The sequence below is a fragment of the Leptodactylus fuscus genome, chromosome 5, assembly GCF_031893055.1.
Source record: "Leptodactylus fuscus isolate aLepFus1 chromosome 5, aLepFus1.hap2, whole genome shotgun sequence".
In the NCBI taxonomy this organism is placed as follows: domain Eukaryota; kingdom Metazoa; phylum Chordata; class Amphibia; order Anura; family Leptodactylidae; genus Leptodactylus; species Leptodactylus fuscus.
This window is the reverse complement of record NC_134269.1, coordinates 113,731,639-113,749,965: the sequence shown is the minus strand read 5'-3', so window position 1 is coordinate 113,749,965 and position 18,327 is coordinate 113,731,639. Positions and strand designations below refer to the sequence as shown.

The 18,327-nt window shown below is 37.8% G+C and overlaps 1 protein-coding gene across 7 annotated transcripts in view; it reads right to left on the bottom strand.

The window, feature by feature from the left end:
• Nucleotides 1–18,327, bottom strand: part of CACNA2D1 (calcium voltage-gated channel auxiliary subunit alpha2delta 1) — a 561,607-nt gene that overhangs the window by 73,340 nt on the left and 469,940 nt on the right. For all 7 annotated transcript variants that reach the window (XM_075274041.1, XM_075274040.1, XM_075274043.1 and 4 more), the window contains exons 15-18: nucleotides 17,261–17,350; nucleotides 8,031–8,099; nucleotides 5,893–5,967; nucleotides 2,707–2,781 (exon numbers count right to left, since the gene is read on the bottom strand). In XM_075274041.1, the coding sequence (XP_075130142.1) occupies nucleotides 2,707–2,781; nucleotides 5,893–5,967; nucleotides 8,031–8,099; nucleotides 17,261–17,350 (309 nt within the window). The remainder of the gene's footprint in view (nucleotides 1–2,706; nucleotides 2,782–5,892; nucleotides 5,968–8,030; nucleotides 8,100–17,260; nucleotides 17,351–18,327) is intronic.

Below are 18,327 nucleotides of genomic sequence, written 5' to 3'. Positions count from 1 at the left end.
AGTAACAATTACTACTGCTGCACCACCTTTCAGTTATGCCCATGGTGTTATCAGTTTAGGGTTGTGTTCCCGCAAACTATAACAAATCATTTCAATCAATGCTGCCAGTGTAAGATTGTTCCCTGACAAAGGAAATGGCAACACACAGTTACTAATTTATTTATAAAGTTGAAGGAATAACGCTATATACAATGCTTGTATGGGTTTAGTGAGTAGTAATTAAAGAGGGCCTTTTACCACCTCCACCAATTCAAGTTCTTAGCATCTGTTAATAGGTGTTGTTCCACTGACAGCAGTGACGTTGGATTTTTTTCTCTAGGCCCCACCATTCCCAAGCAACAAAGGCAGATAGTTTTGATGCCTGATTGTCTAACTGCTATTTAAGCTCTTTAATGTCAGAAAGAAAGTGTCAGGCAATGTAAGAGCTCAGAATCATACCCCTGTAATCTCAGGCAAATAACTAGATCTAAAACCAAGTTTAAATATACTCTGGATTGGATGGTGAAGTAGAAGTCTGCCTGAGTCTCAAAGTTCTGAGCACATCAGGCAGAGTTTGACTAGTGGGCATGGTAACCTTAAAGTGCCAGCCGCAAGATGGAGAAAATGAAGTCAGACACAGATCCTTAAATTCTTGCTTCATCAGAAACAGTGGAGCAGCAACTACATAAGTTTGCAAAGATTTGGAATTGGTGGAAGGGGTAAAACGTCCTTTTTAAAGGGAATATAGCACATTAAAGTGAAATCTTTAGCAGACGTGTAATTTAACAAGACATGTTATCTTAAATATGAAGAATTACAGCAACTTTGATAATTTTTTTTTGATATGACATCTATGGTGGATGGATGCATCTGCCAGAAGCTTTCCCAGCACATATGTTAAACTGACTGAAATGATGTGGTCTGAATGCAGTCTCAGTTTTCTTCGTTTAGTAGGAATCTATTTCCAAAAAGTTAAATGATGCATTTTCTGGATCCCTCTTAATATATAATTATAGTAGAATAACCAAATGTTTTTTAAATAAAGAATCAGAATGCATGAAAGTAAATAATTAAATGACTACCTTGTCCAATGCCTGTAACTGACTGTTATAACTCCAAATAAAATATTCAACTTCTCTCTTTACCATCTTTTTTTACATAGTGCCATTATTACCATGTTACTGGAAAAAAAAAAATCTTGATTCATCTTACCTTATCATTTTCTGTAAACTCCTACAATGCTTGGTCTAGTTTTGCCTCATCAGTTATCTCTCAGATGACTCTTTTTTTTTTGTTTTGCACTCTACAATCTACAGAAACTGCCCTTACTTAGGTCTCAAATGATCTCTCGATGGCTTGAAAAAGTATTTGATTAATTCTGTAGTAGGAATCTTTGATTCCTATTTTATAGTAAGGGCTCGTTCACGTCTGCGTCGTCGGTCCTTATTGCAGGTTTCCGTTTCCTGCATAAAACAGATGCAGGAGACGGAAGCCTGCAGGAGACTTTCTCACCCATTCATTCATTTTTTTTTTTTTTTTTTTTTAATGTAGATTGTGAGCCCCGCATAGAGCTCACAATGTACATTTTTCCCTATCAGTATGTCTTTGGAATATGGGATGGAAATCCATGCAAACACGGGGAGAACATACAAACTCCTTGCAGATGGTTTTCTGCCCTTGGCGGGATTTGAACACCAGGACTCCAGCGCTGCAAGGCTGCAGTGCTAACCACTGAGCCACCGTGTGGCCCCCCCATTCATTTGAATGGGTGAGAAAGCTGTCCGGCCGTGCGCGGCAGTGAGCGTTTTGCGCTCTCCGCCGCGAAACCGGGTTTTATAATCTGGACACAGAGTCGGACATGCAGTACTCTGTGTCCGGATAAAAAAAATCCGGTTTTGCGGCAGAGAGCCTAAAACGCTCACCGCTGCGCACGACCGGACCCGATCTATGGTTTCCGTCTTCTGCCATGCAGAAGACGGAAACCATAGTACGGAGACCCCAGACGCAGGTGTGAACCCAGCGTAAGGCTAAATTCACATCTGCACCAGAGTCTCAATTAGAGACTTCAATGAAGTATCTTCCACTACATGGAGGACTTTTTCCTCCACCATTTTCAATTTAAAAATGTTAGGAACCCGTCAGAGTCCATTATGCTTGTTGTAACCATGGTTTTAGTAGTCTACCTCTCCACTGCTCCGAGTCCCCAATGGACTTGAACAATGGAGAGGCGATGCTAGTGCTGTGATGAGTATAAGAAGGTTCGTTTTTAGTTTCCTTTTCTTAAATGGCTAGGAATGAGTAAAGTAATATATAGTAAAGCACCATGGAATTAATGGTGCTATATAAATAAATAATAATAATAATAATAGTAATATACAGTGTGTATATATATATATATATATATATATATATATATATATATATATATCATATTGGTAATGTATTGAAAGCATGAATTTGTTTTTACCAAGCGTCTAATACAATTTAATAATAAATACTACTAAATAAATTAATATACCAAGTATATCAGCTTAATTCTTGTTATTGCAATTTTCACAGTCTCTTGTTACACCCGATTAGTTTGTGAGTTCATGTATGTTTTTGGTTGATTATTTGAAACATCTTTTAAACACAATGTTGGTATCTTTGTTAGTAATTCATGTCACAGTCATATAAAAAATATTTACACAACAATTTTCTTTATGTTATTATATATATATATCATACCTTTGGTTGCAGATTTGGATGGAGCAGGACATAACCATTAGGATCAAGAGCAAAATAATATCCATTAGGACAGAGCTGAAGAAAAATGCATAGAATTACAAATTAGAAATATACAGCTGAGCTTTATGTCCTAATATTGACGTATAATATTATATAATATAGAATTAACGTATAATATTTATTTCTATAGATATTATAGTGCAGCATAATGGCTCAGTGGTTAGCAATGACTCTGGCTAAGAATAACATGTACATAGAGTTTGAATGGATTTGCTCCGGGCACTCCAATTTCCACCCACATTCCAAAGCATACTGATAGGGCATTTAGATAGTGAGCCCTATAGGTAACAGTGATTGACAATGTTTGTAAATTGCTGTGGAATATGTTAGAGCTATACAAGTAATCTATAGCAATAAATACCGCTTGGAAAATCTAGATATTAAAATAATTTAATCAATTTACCCTAGCAATATTTGTGGCTTTTTCTTTGAGGCAAGCAACACATACAGTGGGGCAAAAAAGTATTTAGTCAGTCACCAATAGTGCAAGTTCCACCACTTAAAAAGATGAGAGGCGTCTGTAATTTACATCATAGGTAGACCTCAACTATGAGAGACAAAATGAGAAAACAAATCCAGAAAATCACATTGTCTGATTTTGTAAGATTTTATTTGCAAATTATGGTGGAAAATAAGTATTTGGTCAGTAACAAAATTTCATCTCAATACTTTGTTATATATCCTTTGTTGGCAATGACAGAGGTCAAACGTTTTCTGTAAGTCTTCACAAGGTTGGTACACACTGTTGTTGGTATGTTGGCCCATTCCTCCATGCAGATCTCCTCTAGAGCAGTGATGTTTTGGGGCTGTCGCTTGGCAAAACGGACTTTCAACTCCCTCCAAAGGTTTTCTATAGGGTTGAGATCTGGAGACTGGCTAGGCCACTCCAGGACCTTGAAATGCTTCTTACAAAGCCACTCCTTCGTTGCCCTGGCGGTGTGCTTTGGATCATTGTCATGTTGAAAGACCCAGCCACGTTTCATCTTCAATGCCCTTGCTGATGGAAGGAGGTTTGCACTCAAAATCTCACGATACATGGCCCCATTCATTCTTTCATGTACCCGGATCAGTCGTCCTGGCCCCTTTGCAGAGAAACAGCCCCAAAGCATGAGGTTTCCACCCCCATGCTTTACAGTAGGTATGGTGTTTGATGGATGCAACTCAGTATTCTTTTTCCTCCAAACACGAAAAGTTGTGTTTCTACCAAACAGTTCCAGTTTGGTTTCATCAGACCATAGGACATTCTCCCAATACTCTTCTGGATCATCCAAATGCTCTCTAGTAAACTTCAGAGGGGCCCGGACATGTACTGGCTTAAGCAGTGGGACACGTCTGGCACTGCAGGATCTGAGTCCCTGGCGGCGTAGTGTGTTACTGATGGTAGGCTTTGTTACATTGGTCCCAGCTCTCTGCAGTTCATTCACTAGGTCCCCCCGCGTGGTTCTGGGATTTTTGCTCACCGTTCTTGTGATCATTTTGACCCCACAGGGTGAGATTTTGCGTGGAGCCCCAGATCGAGGGAGATTATCAGTGGTCTTGTATGTCTTCCATTTTCTAATTATTGCTCCCACAGTTGATTTCTTCAATCCAAGCTGGTTGCCTATTGCAGATTCAGTCTTCCCAGCCTGGTGCAGGGCTACAATTTTGTTTCTGGTGTCCTTTGACAGCTCTTTGGTCTTCACCATAGTGGAGTTTGGAGTCTGACTGTTTGAGGGTGTGCACAGGTGTCTTTTTATACTGATAAGTTTAAACAGGTGCCATTACTACAGGTAATGAGTGGAGGAAAGAGGAGACTCTTAAAGAAGAAGTTACAGGTCTGTGAGAGCCAGAAATCTTGATTGTTTGTAGGTGACCAAATACTTATTTTCCACCATAATTTGCAAATAAATTCTTACAAAATCAGACAATGTGATTTTCTGGATTTGTTTTCTCATTTTGTCTCTCATAGTTGAGGTCTACCTATGATGTAAATTACAGACGCCTCTCATCTTTTTAAGTGGTGGAGCTTGCACTATTGGTGACTGACCAAATACTTTTTTGCCCCACTGTAGATGTCACCTATGTGCCACCTGTGCATCGGCCGTGCTTCCACTGCTTTTTTTCATTTAATATATAAGTGCCACATAAGCAAGGCCGCAAAATCGGACTGGAATAGGACCTGTTCGATATTTTGCAGCCTGGATTGTCGGTCTGCACACATGACCATGTAATACACCGTCATGTGTATGGGCCCAAAAAAATGAATGGGTCTGTGTGATAACTGGGAAAAACCCGGATAGCACATTGACCTAACACACGTATGTCTCTAAGGGAGGGTTCACACGGTGTAACGTGCCGCGTGATGTGGCACGTCTACGTCGCGGAAGCTTTTGCGGGCCGTACACGCTCCCATTGATTTCAATGGGAGTGGGAATCGTATGCACTGCGCTATTTTGCGGCTGTGATTTTGCGGCCTCAAAATCACGGCCGCAAAATGGCGCGGTGCATACGATCTCGCTCCCATTGAAATCAATGGGAGCGTGTACGGCCCACAAAAGCTCCCGCGGCGTCTACATGGCACAATACGTGCCAAAAGACATCTTGTGAACCCGGCCTTAAGGGGGCCAAGGCAAGTGATTTACAAATTAAGGCCTTATTCACATGGCTGTGCCATTTTTCACAGACATTGGGTCTGTGAAAAATGGCCATATCTGTCTGTACAAAGAATGGATGGCCCTTAGTCACATAGCAGTGATTAACGGACATGCAATTGTTTGTTTTATAGAACCCATGAATTTCAATGGGTCTATTCATATGGCACAATCTTTGCACTTTTGCATCCACTGTGTGATTTCTGTGCTTTTCACAAACAGAACCATACTCTGAATAAATGCATTGAAATAAATGGGTACATATGGCATTCACTGGATCCACACATAGGTGAATAAGGCCTAGGATAACTACATATGAAAATAGATTAAAACACATTAAACAATGTTTCGCCTCATCTGTCAAATGACAGTACAGGAGACATACAGAAATTAAATTATTGATTTAATCTTGACAGATTAAAAAAAGCATTTAAAATATGAAAGTGTCACATGTCATATCTTAAAAGATGTAACACAAGATATGAAATGAACTTACTGTAAATCTGGGAGTGAGCCTTTTAATGTCTTTCAAAGAAACATCTACACCCATAACACCAAGTATTAATTGGTTCTAAGACACAAAAGAAAAAGAAAAAAAGACAGCATAATAGTTAGGACTACATTATAAAATGCTAGCTGTGAACGGATTGATAGTCTTAAACTCTAGCAAATAACAGGATATTAAATGCATCATAGTATCTGACAAAAATGACATAACTTCTAGGGCTCATCATAAATGATAATAATGATGTAAGTAGCTGAACGCCGGGTACGTTAATATACTTCCTACATAAATAAGGCTTATTGATTGTATTTTCCCCCAGACTTCAATTAAACATTAGAGTTTTCTTTTGGTCCCATGGAACTAATAAAGAATATCTAATGTGTGTGGCCAAGTTTATATTACATGGACTTTTGTCAGGAAGCCCAGAGTGATTTTCCCTTCTGAGATTAGAAAGTCTAATAAAACAAATGCTTTAATAATGATTCTAAGATTTATACTGTGGGCAGTTTAAAAGCACCATCAATAACCACTAGAAATCAACAAGAAGATTTCACATGCAAGATTTCACTTTACGGTACAGAAATATAGCGTGCCATGATGAAAACGACTGAACTTCCCTGTCAAGAGGACAACATCTAATGTCTATATCCACAATGGTTTATTTTTACAAAGCAGGAGCAAGAGGAGAGAACTGGAAACAGATGACTTGCACATTTGAGAGCATAACGGAAACATATATATATATATATATATATATATATATATATATATATATATATATATATATAAAACGAAACGGTCATTATACACAGAATCTTTATATATATATATATATATATATATATATATCATAAATGATAATATAAAAAGAATCTATATATATATATATATATATATATATATATATATATATATATATATATAAAAGATTATTTTTATAATGACCCTCATAAATGTATACCTTGCCTATAAATTTGTCATATTTATTCTGTGTATGCAATGTCAACATTACAGGACTATACACACACACACACACATATATATATATATATATATATATATATATATATATATATATATATATATATATACCCATACTAAAACAATGTGTGGCAAAAGTATGTGAAGACATCCCTTTGTGATGGGGAAAGATATTGGTTTGAGTTTCTGTTCTCTTACATGATGCCTGCACATAAGGCGGCATTCTCAGGGTGACAGGTTCCCCATAAAATGAGCCACTACACATCAATATTATAACAAGTTTCCCACTAGTAACCAACATTATCCTACCCTTACTGTGTCCTTAGGATTAGCAGTTTTAGAAAATTGAATATTTACTCGAGGCAGAGAGATAAGTCTGGATTATTCATGAGGTGCTGCTGCTCTCATCCATCTGACAAGATTGAGAGTTTCCTCCCTACCTCTGTGCATAACTATGATATATATGTGCATATATTTGATGTCATCATTTACCCTATCAACAGAGTTAATGTTCAGTACTTAAATGATCAATTGTAAATCGTAAAAACAAAGAATCCCTTTATTGGCCTTTCAAGTAGCAAACATATCATAAGCTCCTTCAATGTACTTGAAAGTAGAGTATATGTTCTTCAAGCTGTAAATACAGCACTGGTAATAAAACAGAATGTCTCCAAACTAGTAGGGATGAGCTTAAATACTTATTGTTAAAAAAATTACACCTCCCTAGGGTGCAATGATATTGGCAAGTCATAAAGAAAGCAAACTTTAGCTGTATGAAAATCCTGTGTGTCCAGGGCTACGGATAATCCGAAAAGGAAATTGGGAACATATTTTCAGGTAGATATTGCACATTTCACCTGCTTTTAGCATACAAAATAAATTACAGTCATCAGCACTAAGCACCGACATAAGGAGGTGAGTGATGTTATAGTAAAACTATTATTAGCCTATTTTCCCCTTAGACTGGCCTGCTGACTAGCGGCTAAATTGCAAAGTTGTATAATTGCAAAATTGCAAGTAAGTCAAATAATGTCAGGCTTTTAAAATAACAAGAGGTAATTGGTGTTTAGCGCCTCGTTCTTAAGGTCAATACTCATGCTAATATAACAGTGCCCTGAAACAACAAGAAATTGATCGGTAATACTTACTTTATTTTCTTTTCTGTCTCCCGTCAGATTAAAAACAGGCAATGTACCGGTGATAACAAGGCCTAACTCCTGCAGATATAAGGAAAAATCAAGATTACTGTTACTTTCAGGTTTTAAAGCATACCAATAATCAGTTCTCCTGTCCAGTCTGAAACTTAGGATCCATATTATTATCAGCCAGTAAATATTATATTCCTATATTGCTAAAAGCAACATAACTAGTAAAATAGCAGATTACACATGCCAGTTGTAAACACATTCTTAGAGTTTTTAAAGGCTTTAAATTTAAGGTATAAGGCCTTACTCACACATCAGTATTTTGATCAGTGATTTGTGTCGGGGGTTTCAGCGCAAGCCAGAAATAGTCACTACCCAGAATGAGGTATAGTGGGGTATAGTGGAAGGATTTGCACCTGCTCAGTGTTTTTGACCTGCTGCTGGGTTTGGCACTAATGCAAATCATTGACCAACATACTGATGTGTGAATAAAGCCTAAAATTAGAAAAGTATTTTCAAAGGCATATTAGACTTAATATGTGTAAAACTGATTTCTGTAAGAACTAAAGTACAACTATGGTATAGTAAATAATATTGTCTTAGTGACAGACAAATGCACAATCTTTTTTCCTCCTCCCAGATAGTAGCCATTGCTGCAGTACTGTGAACTTCCATTCATATTTATAAAATGTAATGTGCATTTTATGTATTTCTATTAGCAAAAATTAACTAAAATACAACTCATTGTAGTAGTACTAAAAACTGCCTGTAAGATAAATTGCCTTTATTGCTCACGGCACAGCTTTAACATCTTTACAGAAAACTAGAGAACTAGGAACCTTTGCTCAGGAAGGGTGAGACAGGTGAACCAGACTTTTATATCTGCAGACTCATGTGAACAGGCTATGGAGGTTTAAATGGCATGTGTGCTGGCTGTTTAAGTATCAGGAAGAAAAGATATATGCTCTTTATGAGCAAACCCAGCAGTACCATCAGAATCAGGAAGTGCATGTGCGTGATACTGTGATGGAGCAGGAAACCGTCAATGTGCTGAAAAGGTAACTTGGCAGTCATGTCAATTGGGTGATGTAGTACTGGCATTACATGTAGTTTTATGGGTTCATTTAACATATATACTGGTAGCTCTACCAGTGCAAACATTGTATGGGCACATAAAATGCAACATGAAAGTAGCTTTAGGACTCATGAATCGGAGGGTATACAGGGAGACACCCCCAAATGATAACACTCGATTCTACATGTATTCATAAATTTCTGGTAGGAATATTTCTAGTATTTACAGCTCAACATAAAGTTATAAGTAATGATGCCCTATAATTGACATGTCAAAAAAAGACATTTCCACTGTGTACAGAACATTTCCACTTTAAAAATAAAAAGATATAAAGTGCATAAAGATTAAAAGTGCATAATATAGTAAGGTGATAATATGTCACTCCATGGTATGAATCTAGGAAATGTTAACTCACTCAAGTATATTCTTCAATCACGTAAACAGTAAAAAAAAAGTTAAAACTGAAAGTGTTGGTCCTTTAAAACAAAACAAAACAAACAAACAAACAAACATGGAAACTGATGAGGAAAAAGAAAATGTATTGAGCTAAGGCCTCAAGTAATGAACCGCAATCAAAAAGTAATGCAGTAAAAGCCATGGCAGAGATGCATCGTGGTTTTTCCTGCAGCGCTTTTCACAGAAAGTCCACAGAGTTTTCCTTTGCTGACTTTCTGCTTCAATTATACCTATAGGGAAAATCCCAGCATTTCCTTAGGTATATGTTATAGACAACTTTTTTTTTTACATTTTTGATATTTTTCTGCAAGGTGCAGTAACTTAGTAGTTAGTGTAAAATTTCACGTTTACACTATGTGGGTCCAGCCTTAAATATAATGTCTTCTGTCTATATTCATAGATGAAGGTCAGGAAAAATGCAGAGTAACAAAGAAAACTCTAAGTTCAATTTTGCCTCTATAACTCAGGAAGAAGTGTGAAACTGCATTAAAGGGGCTCTATCATCGGGGAAAGACATTTTTAACTAAACACATACTTGCATAGCCTTTAGAAAGGCTATTCCACACACACCTTTTGTAGTTAAATCGCCTCAGTAGTTTATGAATGAGACAGTTTTTATTCATATGCTAATTAGCCTCCAGAATGCACCCCGGAAGTGTCTGTGAGCACAGTCTGCTATTCTCTGCTGTGTGTGAGAGAGCAGAGAGATAAGTTATCAGCAGCAGCCTCCCTGCTCTCACACACATAGCAGAGAATAGCTAATACTGCGATTTTGCTGAGGCAGAAACACCACAGCGAAAGCTGCAGTCTTTTACAGTACCTGTAAGTGAATGGCATTCTGTCTAATTCTATCCAGACAGTGCAGAAAAAAAAAAACTGCATCGTAAATGCTGCGATTTCAAAAACACTTGCATTTTTGTAAACTGCAACGTCAATTAAACCTACAGAAATGCTGGCTGTGGGGAAAAACTGCAATGCTATGACTCGCAACGTGGGGCCTTAGTCTTTTCGTTACAGATTTTACTGCAGTTTTCTGAGCCAAAGGCAGCAGATTAAGCAGAAGGAAGAAGTATCAGTACTTATTATATATTTCCCATTCCTTCTGTAGCCACTAATAGGTTTCCACAACATGGGGCCTTAGCCTAAATATATATCTAAAATTCTGCAGAATAGTCTGGTCTTTTGCTGCACAATCATTTAACCTAATTAAGTGTTAGAACACAAAAAAAGTCCAACGTAATGTCCTCAAGGTTTCCAGTAAAAGAACAAGTCTATAAAAAGATCTGGCCAATGAACTGCTGGTCAGTTACGTAGAAAAGATATAACAAATAATTCCATAAACTAGCTGTTTTCTGTGTTGTATCCTGTCAGAGACAGTAGAAATGCAGAGAGACTTTACTGTAATTCTAGAGACCCATCCACTGTATGACAGTAAGTTTAGCTAGCATGCAGTGAAGAAACAACTTTGAAATGTTACTAAATGCTCGGATTTCCTGCAGATGTTTACGCTACAGAAGAAACAACCAAATGATAAGAAATACCGTATGCTTCGTCAGAAGTACTGGCAAAACAGAGAATAGAAATTGGAAGGAAACCAATGCAATAGATTATATAAAATACAGCCTTGTATTGCAGTCATATTCAGTACTTTTTATGAACTAGTCTTGTTATTGAATTATACAAGTAAGTAAAAATGGCATCTATGAAATAGAAACACCTAAGATACGTAGAAAGAGTCAAGCTCTTGTGCATGTCCACCAATAACAATTAAGAATTTTATAAGAAAAATTTAATTTGTAGTAAATAGAGATGAGCGAACACTAAAATGTTCGTGGTTCGAAATCTGATTCGAACAGCCGCACACTGTACGACTGTTCGAACGGGTTTCAAACCCCATTATAGTCTATGGGGGGAAATGCTCGTTTCAGGGGTAGGCAACGTTCGAACAAATTATACTTACCAAGTCCATGAGTGAGGGTCGGGCTGCATCCTCCGTGCAGTCTTCTCCTTGCAGTGTCCCCGCGGCGTCTTCCGGCTGTTCGTTCACTCTGCCAGGCATCGGGCCTAGGCAGAGCCGACTCCGCATGTCCGCTTCTAGTGCGGAGTCGACTCTGCCCAGGCCCGATGCACGGAGGATCCAGCCCGACCCTCACTCGTGGACTTGGTAAGTATATGCACGGAGAAGACTTCTAAAGGTAGGAGAAGAGCCAGCATTGATTGGCCGACTGTATAGCATTCTGCCAATCAATGCTGGTTCTGCATCGAACTTTTACATTTGAACAGTGAGTGGTACTCAATCGAGTACGAGTATTTTGAATACCGTAGTATTCAATCGAATACCTACTCGATCGAGTACTACTCGCTCATCTCTAGTAGTAAACTCAAGATTGAAATTGCAACACCAATAAGGAACTCTGAAAATCACACAATATACATGTTAATGATATGTAAATTCTAAAACATGTAAACAAAATATTCAAAATAGCTTTGTTATTTAAATATTGCATATGAGCAGCAAATATTGAAATATAGCACTGCAAGCAATGATGGCGCAAGCAACACATGGCCTGGCATTGCACTGTTGAACATAGCTCCTAAGACACTCCACTGGTTCCATGACAAAATCAATGTAACACACCAAGCTGTTACTGTACCTGAAATAAAGGCTAGTGGCATCAAACTACTAAACATTATGACTAATGTATGGTGTGCAGAGGTTTGCCACTGCACACCTCTTGCTGTTATTTCAGATTACCCTTGTGCTCTCAACAACCAAGATATGCAGTGTTGTATAACGCTGACATCTCGACCTCAGTGTGTAGTGATCTCTAGGGGTGATGAATCAAGGTCTCTCAGTTTAAGGATTCTGTCTATCTCAGTCTGTGTGAATTGGTGGTAACTAGCATGTTGACAAACTGGAGGCATTGCACAATCATCCCACGCCATCAGATTCAATGCTGAGGGTTGTATGTTACGGATCTTCTGTTATGCATTTGTTGTTATTGGACACAGTCAATAGCCTAGCAGCTTATCTGATCTCCTGTAAAGCAGCTGCACAGATTTTATGCCAATAAACATGAAATATTTGGTGTAAAACGTATGAAAAATTCTTCACAGTTCTTTTCTTACAGCCAGCATGTTTCCATGTGCATTGCAGGCTTCACTGTCCAGATCTCAGTGAAATCTGGGAAACAACTTGATCTGTAGGCCTCATCTCTGCCCTCCTCAGAGCTCCTATTTAGGCTAGGGCCCAATGTAGAAAATGCTGTAGGAAAAAAAATGCAGCAAAAACATGCTCCATACTTTCCCTGTAGTGTTTCTCTTTGAATTTTCGCATTTTTCTAAGTGTCTTTTATTCTCTTATTAATGGTGCTATCTCACATTTTGCTGGTAGCCTTAAGCAAAATTCTTATCAATTTCTCCAGAATACAATCTCAATGACAGTTTATGAGCTTTATGAAGAGCAGAGTTAGGCTAAGGACCCATATTGTGAAAATGCTGAAAATGCTGCAGTTTTTGGGAGTCAAAGTCAGGAAGATGGCAGAACCCGCATCGGTTTTGGAATCACAAAATTGTCTACTGCACAGAGTCCTGACTTGAATCCTATAGAACACCTTTGGGATGTTTTGGAACGCCGACTTCGTGCCAGGCCTTACCGACCTACATTGATACCTCTCCTCAGTGCAGCACTCCATGAAGAATGGGCTGCCATTCCCCAAGAAACCTTCCAGCACCTGATTGAATGTATGCCTGCGAGAGTGGAAGCTGTCATCAAGGCTAAGGGTGGGCCAACACCATATTGAATTCCAGAATTACCAATGGAGGGCACCACAAACATTTAAGTCATTTTCAGCCAGGTGTCCAGATACTTTGATCACATATTGTGTATATATTTCAATGTGTACTTTTATTGGAAATGGCTAATTACAGCATGTAAAAGCACAAGGTTTCTTTGGCTTTAAAAGCAAATGGAAAAGAGATTTATAACAGTTATGAATGCTGGCCAGGACCTATACCATATAACAATGGTCAATAGAGTTGTACAGAGAAATGTGTATTATCTCAAGTGTCCAGAGGTCTGGAATCAGTTTGTTGTGACAAAGACGTGTGAAGGATGTGAAGGATGTCTGCATTTCATAGTGGGTCATAAACAATTGTGTGAGATACATTACTGGTTCTAATGTATTGAAGATTGTAATCAGCCTGAATTTCCTCTCTTTATCATTTCATTCTACATGAAGAAAACTGCTTTTAAAGTTCTATTTACATAATTTATCAGATTACTCTGAAGAGCTTACAATGCTTAAGAGGTCTGTCTACGCATAGTTGTCTCCTTTTAGCAACTACCTGAGATATGTGAGGCAGTCATCTACAATGTAGCTTTGCAGGTAAATGGCACATAACACCCAGGTCCCCCAAGTATTGTATTCTGGAGTGTATCATGGTACAAATTATCTATATATTTTGAAAGATTGTCCTGTACTGTGAGATTACTGAAGCACCAACTTGATTTTAGGGTTTGTTTGTTTATTTTTTAATAGGGGTTAATTAAAAGTTATATCTTTTCATTAGATGGATTGATTTCCTTTGGTATTGTGATTGCATTGTTAATAATCATTACAGTTTAGATTATTCTGGTGCATTTTCAGTAATAAACTTTTAGGGTGAATTCACACTGAGTAAACGCTAGCTTATTCTGAACGTAAAACACGTTCAGAATAAGCGGCGTCTAAAGCAGCTCCATTCATTTCTATGGGAGCGGGGATACGAGCGCTCCCCATAGAAATGAATGGGCTGCTTCTTTCACTCCGTGCAGTCCCATTGAAGTGAATGGGGAGTGCCGGCGTATACGGCAAGCTCTGCTCATGCCGGAGCGTACACGCCGGCACTCCCCATTCACTTCAATGGGACTGCACGGAGTGAAAGAAGCAGCCCATTCATTTCTATGGGGAGCGCTCGTATCCCCGCTCCCATAGAAATGAATGGAGCTGCTTTAGACGCCGCTTATTCTGAACGTGTTTTACGTTCAGAATAAGCTAGCGTTTACTCAGTGTGAATGCACCCTTACTCTGGTTTACTGAGACATCTATCACTCCATGCAAGAACCCAGTAGAAAAATATTCCTTCAGCACAAGAGGTCTATAGTAAAACTTGACTTTTATTGGAAAAATATAAAAAATAGGTACCAGACATAGGAAAAAAAGATGTAGAAAAACTTACATGGTCAATTCCAAGTATGCATGTATGGTTGAAGACAGACAAGCCTACGCGTTTCGGGACATCCGTCCCTTACTCATGGCAATGAGTATACTCATGGTATTGCCATGAGTAAGGGACGGATGTCCCGAAACGCGTAGGCTTGTCTGTCTTCAACCATACATGCATACTTGGAATTGACCATGTAAGTTTTTCTACATCTTTTTTTCCTATGTCTGGTACCTATTTTTTATATTTTTCCAATAAAAGTCAAGTTTTACTATAGACCTCTTGTGCTGAAGGAATATTTTTCTACTGGGTTCTTGCATTGTTCCACCCCAGCTGGGGGTGTATTTTTTCGTGCACTCTTGGTCTAGCTGATTCTCTTTAAGATTTATGGTGAGCTGTGGACTGTGTTTTTTCTTGTGCATCTATCACTCCATGTCTGCACAGATCCAGTGACCTACATTTATCAATGGATTTCTGCCTTTTTTGACACATTGAAGGGAAATTTACTAACCCCATTTCGCTAGTTTTTGGGGCGTGCATGGTTTTAAATGTGGCCTTTCTTTGGTGCACTGTTATTTCTTTTGCCAAACATGAACCACATTGCTCCATTGCTTCCTGACATCAGCCGTACTAGTACGGTGGATGCCGGGTATTTAAACATGGCGGGCGCCACTGTTTTATACAGTAGACACCCAGCCCTAATGTCCACGATCGGTTTCCTAGAACACATATAAAAGTACTTAAATACAGTTAAACACATACATGTTAGCTATCCCTATGTCCGAAAACATCTGGTCTACAAATCTATAAAAATATTTTTCCCGTATGGTAAACACTGTAGTGGGGAAAAAAATCAAAAGTGCCAAAATGTCATTTTTTCATTGTTTTGCCTCTGATAAAATTTTTAATAAAACTGATCAAAGCAATAGCAATTCTCCAAAATGGTAAAACTACTCCTGTACACAGAAGTATAAAAAAGATACAGGTGTCAGAATATGGCATCTTTTAGAAAAAAAAATAAATAATTGGGAACAGTTTTGGATTTTTGTTAAAGGGTTAAAATGTAAATAAAACCATATAAATTTGGTATCCCCGGAATCATACCAAAACATAGAATACAGATGACATGTCATTTTGGCTGCACAGTGAACATCGTAAAAACGTTGCACAAATGCACTTTTTCTTCAAATCCATCCCATTCTTAATTTTTTTCAAGCTTCCCAGTACATCATACAGAATAATTAATGGTAGTATTGTGAAGAAAACTTTGTCCAACAAACATTAAAACGTCATATGGCTTTGAGAGAAGAAAAATAAAAAAGTTATGAGGTTTGGGAGGAGGGAAGTCAAAAACAAAAATTGAAAAATGCCAGCAGTGGGAAGGGGTTAATGCCAGACTCTCTTAATAATTTAGACTCATCTCACATCAGCCAGGGACTTGATTATGAATGTAACACAGAATGTCAGTCTCAATAAGTTCCCCCCATTTTACACCACGATAGAGGTCTAAATTTTGCTCTACAAGTAAAAGGAATAAATATGCGCCGTGAAAATCAGTTCCTAAAAATAGATGTTGTTGCTTAACCAGAATTTAGACATACAGTGGGGCAAAAAAGTATTTAGTCAGTCACCAATAGTGCAAGTTCCACCACTTAAAAAGATGAGAGGCGTCTGTAATTTGCATCATAGGTAGACCTCAACTATGAGAGACAAAATGAGAAAACAAATCCAGAAAATCACATTGTCTGATTTTGTAAGAATTTATTTGCAAATTATGGTGGAAAATAAGTATTTGGTCACCTACAAGCAATCAAGATTTCTGGCTCTCACAGACCTGTAACTTCTTCTTTAAGAGTCTCCTCTTTCCTCCACTCATTACCTGTAGTAATGGCACCTGTTTAAACTTGTTACCACTATAAAAAGACACCTGTTCACACCCTCAAACAGTCAGACTCCAAACTCCACTATGGTGAAGACCAAAGAGCTGTCAAAGGACACCAGAAACAAAATTGTAGCCCTGCACCAGGCTGGGAAGACTGAATCTGCAATAGGCAACCAGCTTGGATTGAAGAAATCAACTGTGGGAGCAATAATTAGAAAATGGAAGACATACAAGACCATTGGTGACTGACTAAATACTTTTTTGCCCCACTGTATTTATGAACTGTTTTGCCAAATCTCTATTCAATAGCTGGTATAAATGAAGAAACATTGCATTTTAATGCCTTTCTTCTTTATTTTGCCATCTTCTTTCAGCAGAATATAAATTACTGTACAATTCCCATCTTAGATGAAAGGTAGGGTTCCACTAAAATTAACAAGAACAGGGAACAGGACTGGGTTTTGTTTTTTTTAATAGTCTTAGATTTTATTATCTAAAATAACAAACTATCATACAGGTCTCTGTACATTTCACATGTGTGCTAGTGTTAATCCATATTGTATATCATATGTCAACCTTATTTCTGTACATTTTCTGAAGTCATTTTGTTCTTACCAAAGCATCCAAATAAACATTCGTCCATTGTACTTGTTTTGCCTTTTCTCTAGCCAAAACCATTGGTCTTCCAAGGACATCTAAATATTCCTGTCAAAAAGAGAAATGAATTCAATGACTGAGCTCTGGTCTAGCTTAAACAAAGATAGGAGTTGTGCTGCAACATCAGATATTCATGTTATTTGTTGAACATGACATGGAATATTTGCATTATTATGCATTAATCTCCATAACGCTAATCTGTTATATTTTATAATGCAATGGTGTCTGTCATCCTAAATTCTACAACAGTTTTACCTGCATATTACTCCTATATGGTGTATAGAATAAAGACTACACGGTCTAGAATGCATTTCATAAACATCATTTGTAGACAATAAGCAATGGAGGAGGTAGACTTAATAATGTGTCTTTGGATGAGAATGAGAAACTACTGGCATCTTAATGCAAGTCAACATGGTGCAAGTCAAGTCTACATATTAGCAAAGTTTTCTTTAAACCTTTTCGTATATTATATCAGTATCTGTGAAAACGTTTAAGCTCTTTCCAACACCGCCTTTAAGGCAAACATTTTTATGGTCTAGGACTTTTAAGAAATTCAGCCATGATTTCCTTGTTTGGAGCAGTTTATCAGACAAGGAAAGTACATGCAGGAGATGATAACATTAGGACATTGCTTTGGAAGTTCTTGAACAGCCACAGTTTATTTATTGGGGGTGGTCATTGATACCCTTTCCGGAGACTGCACCATTTCTATACATAGCAGTTAGTAATAAATTCATGTTTATAACTAAGAAATGGTAAGTATTTTATGAAAAGGTATCACAAGTAGTTCTAAAATGTTGAATAAACTTTTGAAGTCTTCCTAGTGTCTAAGTGTTTAGGTTACGGCAGCTGCTCACAATTAATGTACCAAGAAGAACTTTAGGTCAGGCCGGGCAGCTGTGTTTAAAATCCATGAAAACATTATTTACACTCTAATAGGCCATTATATTGGACACACATGTGCACCTATCACTGCATGTTACTAACACCAACTCCATCCTGCAATTAAGAAACACTAAAAA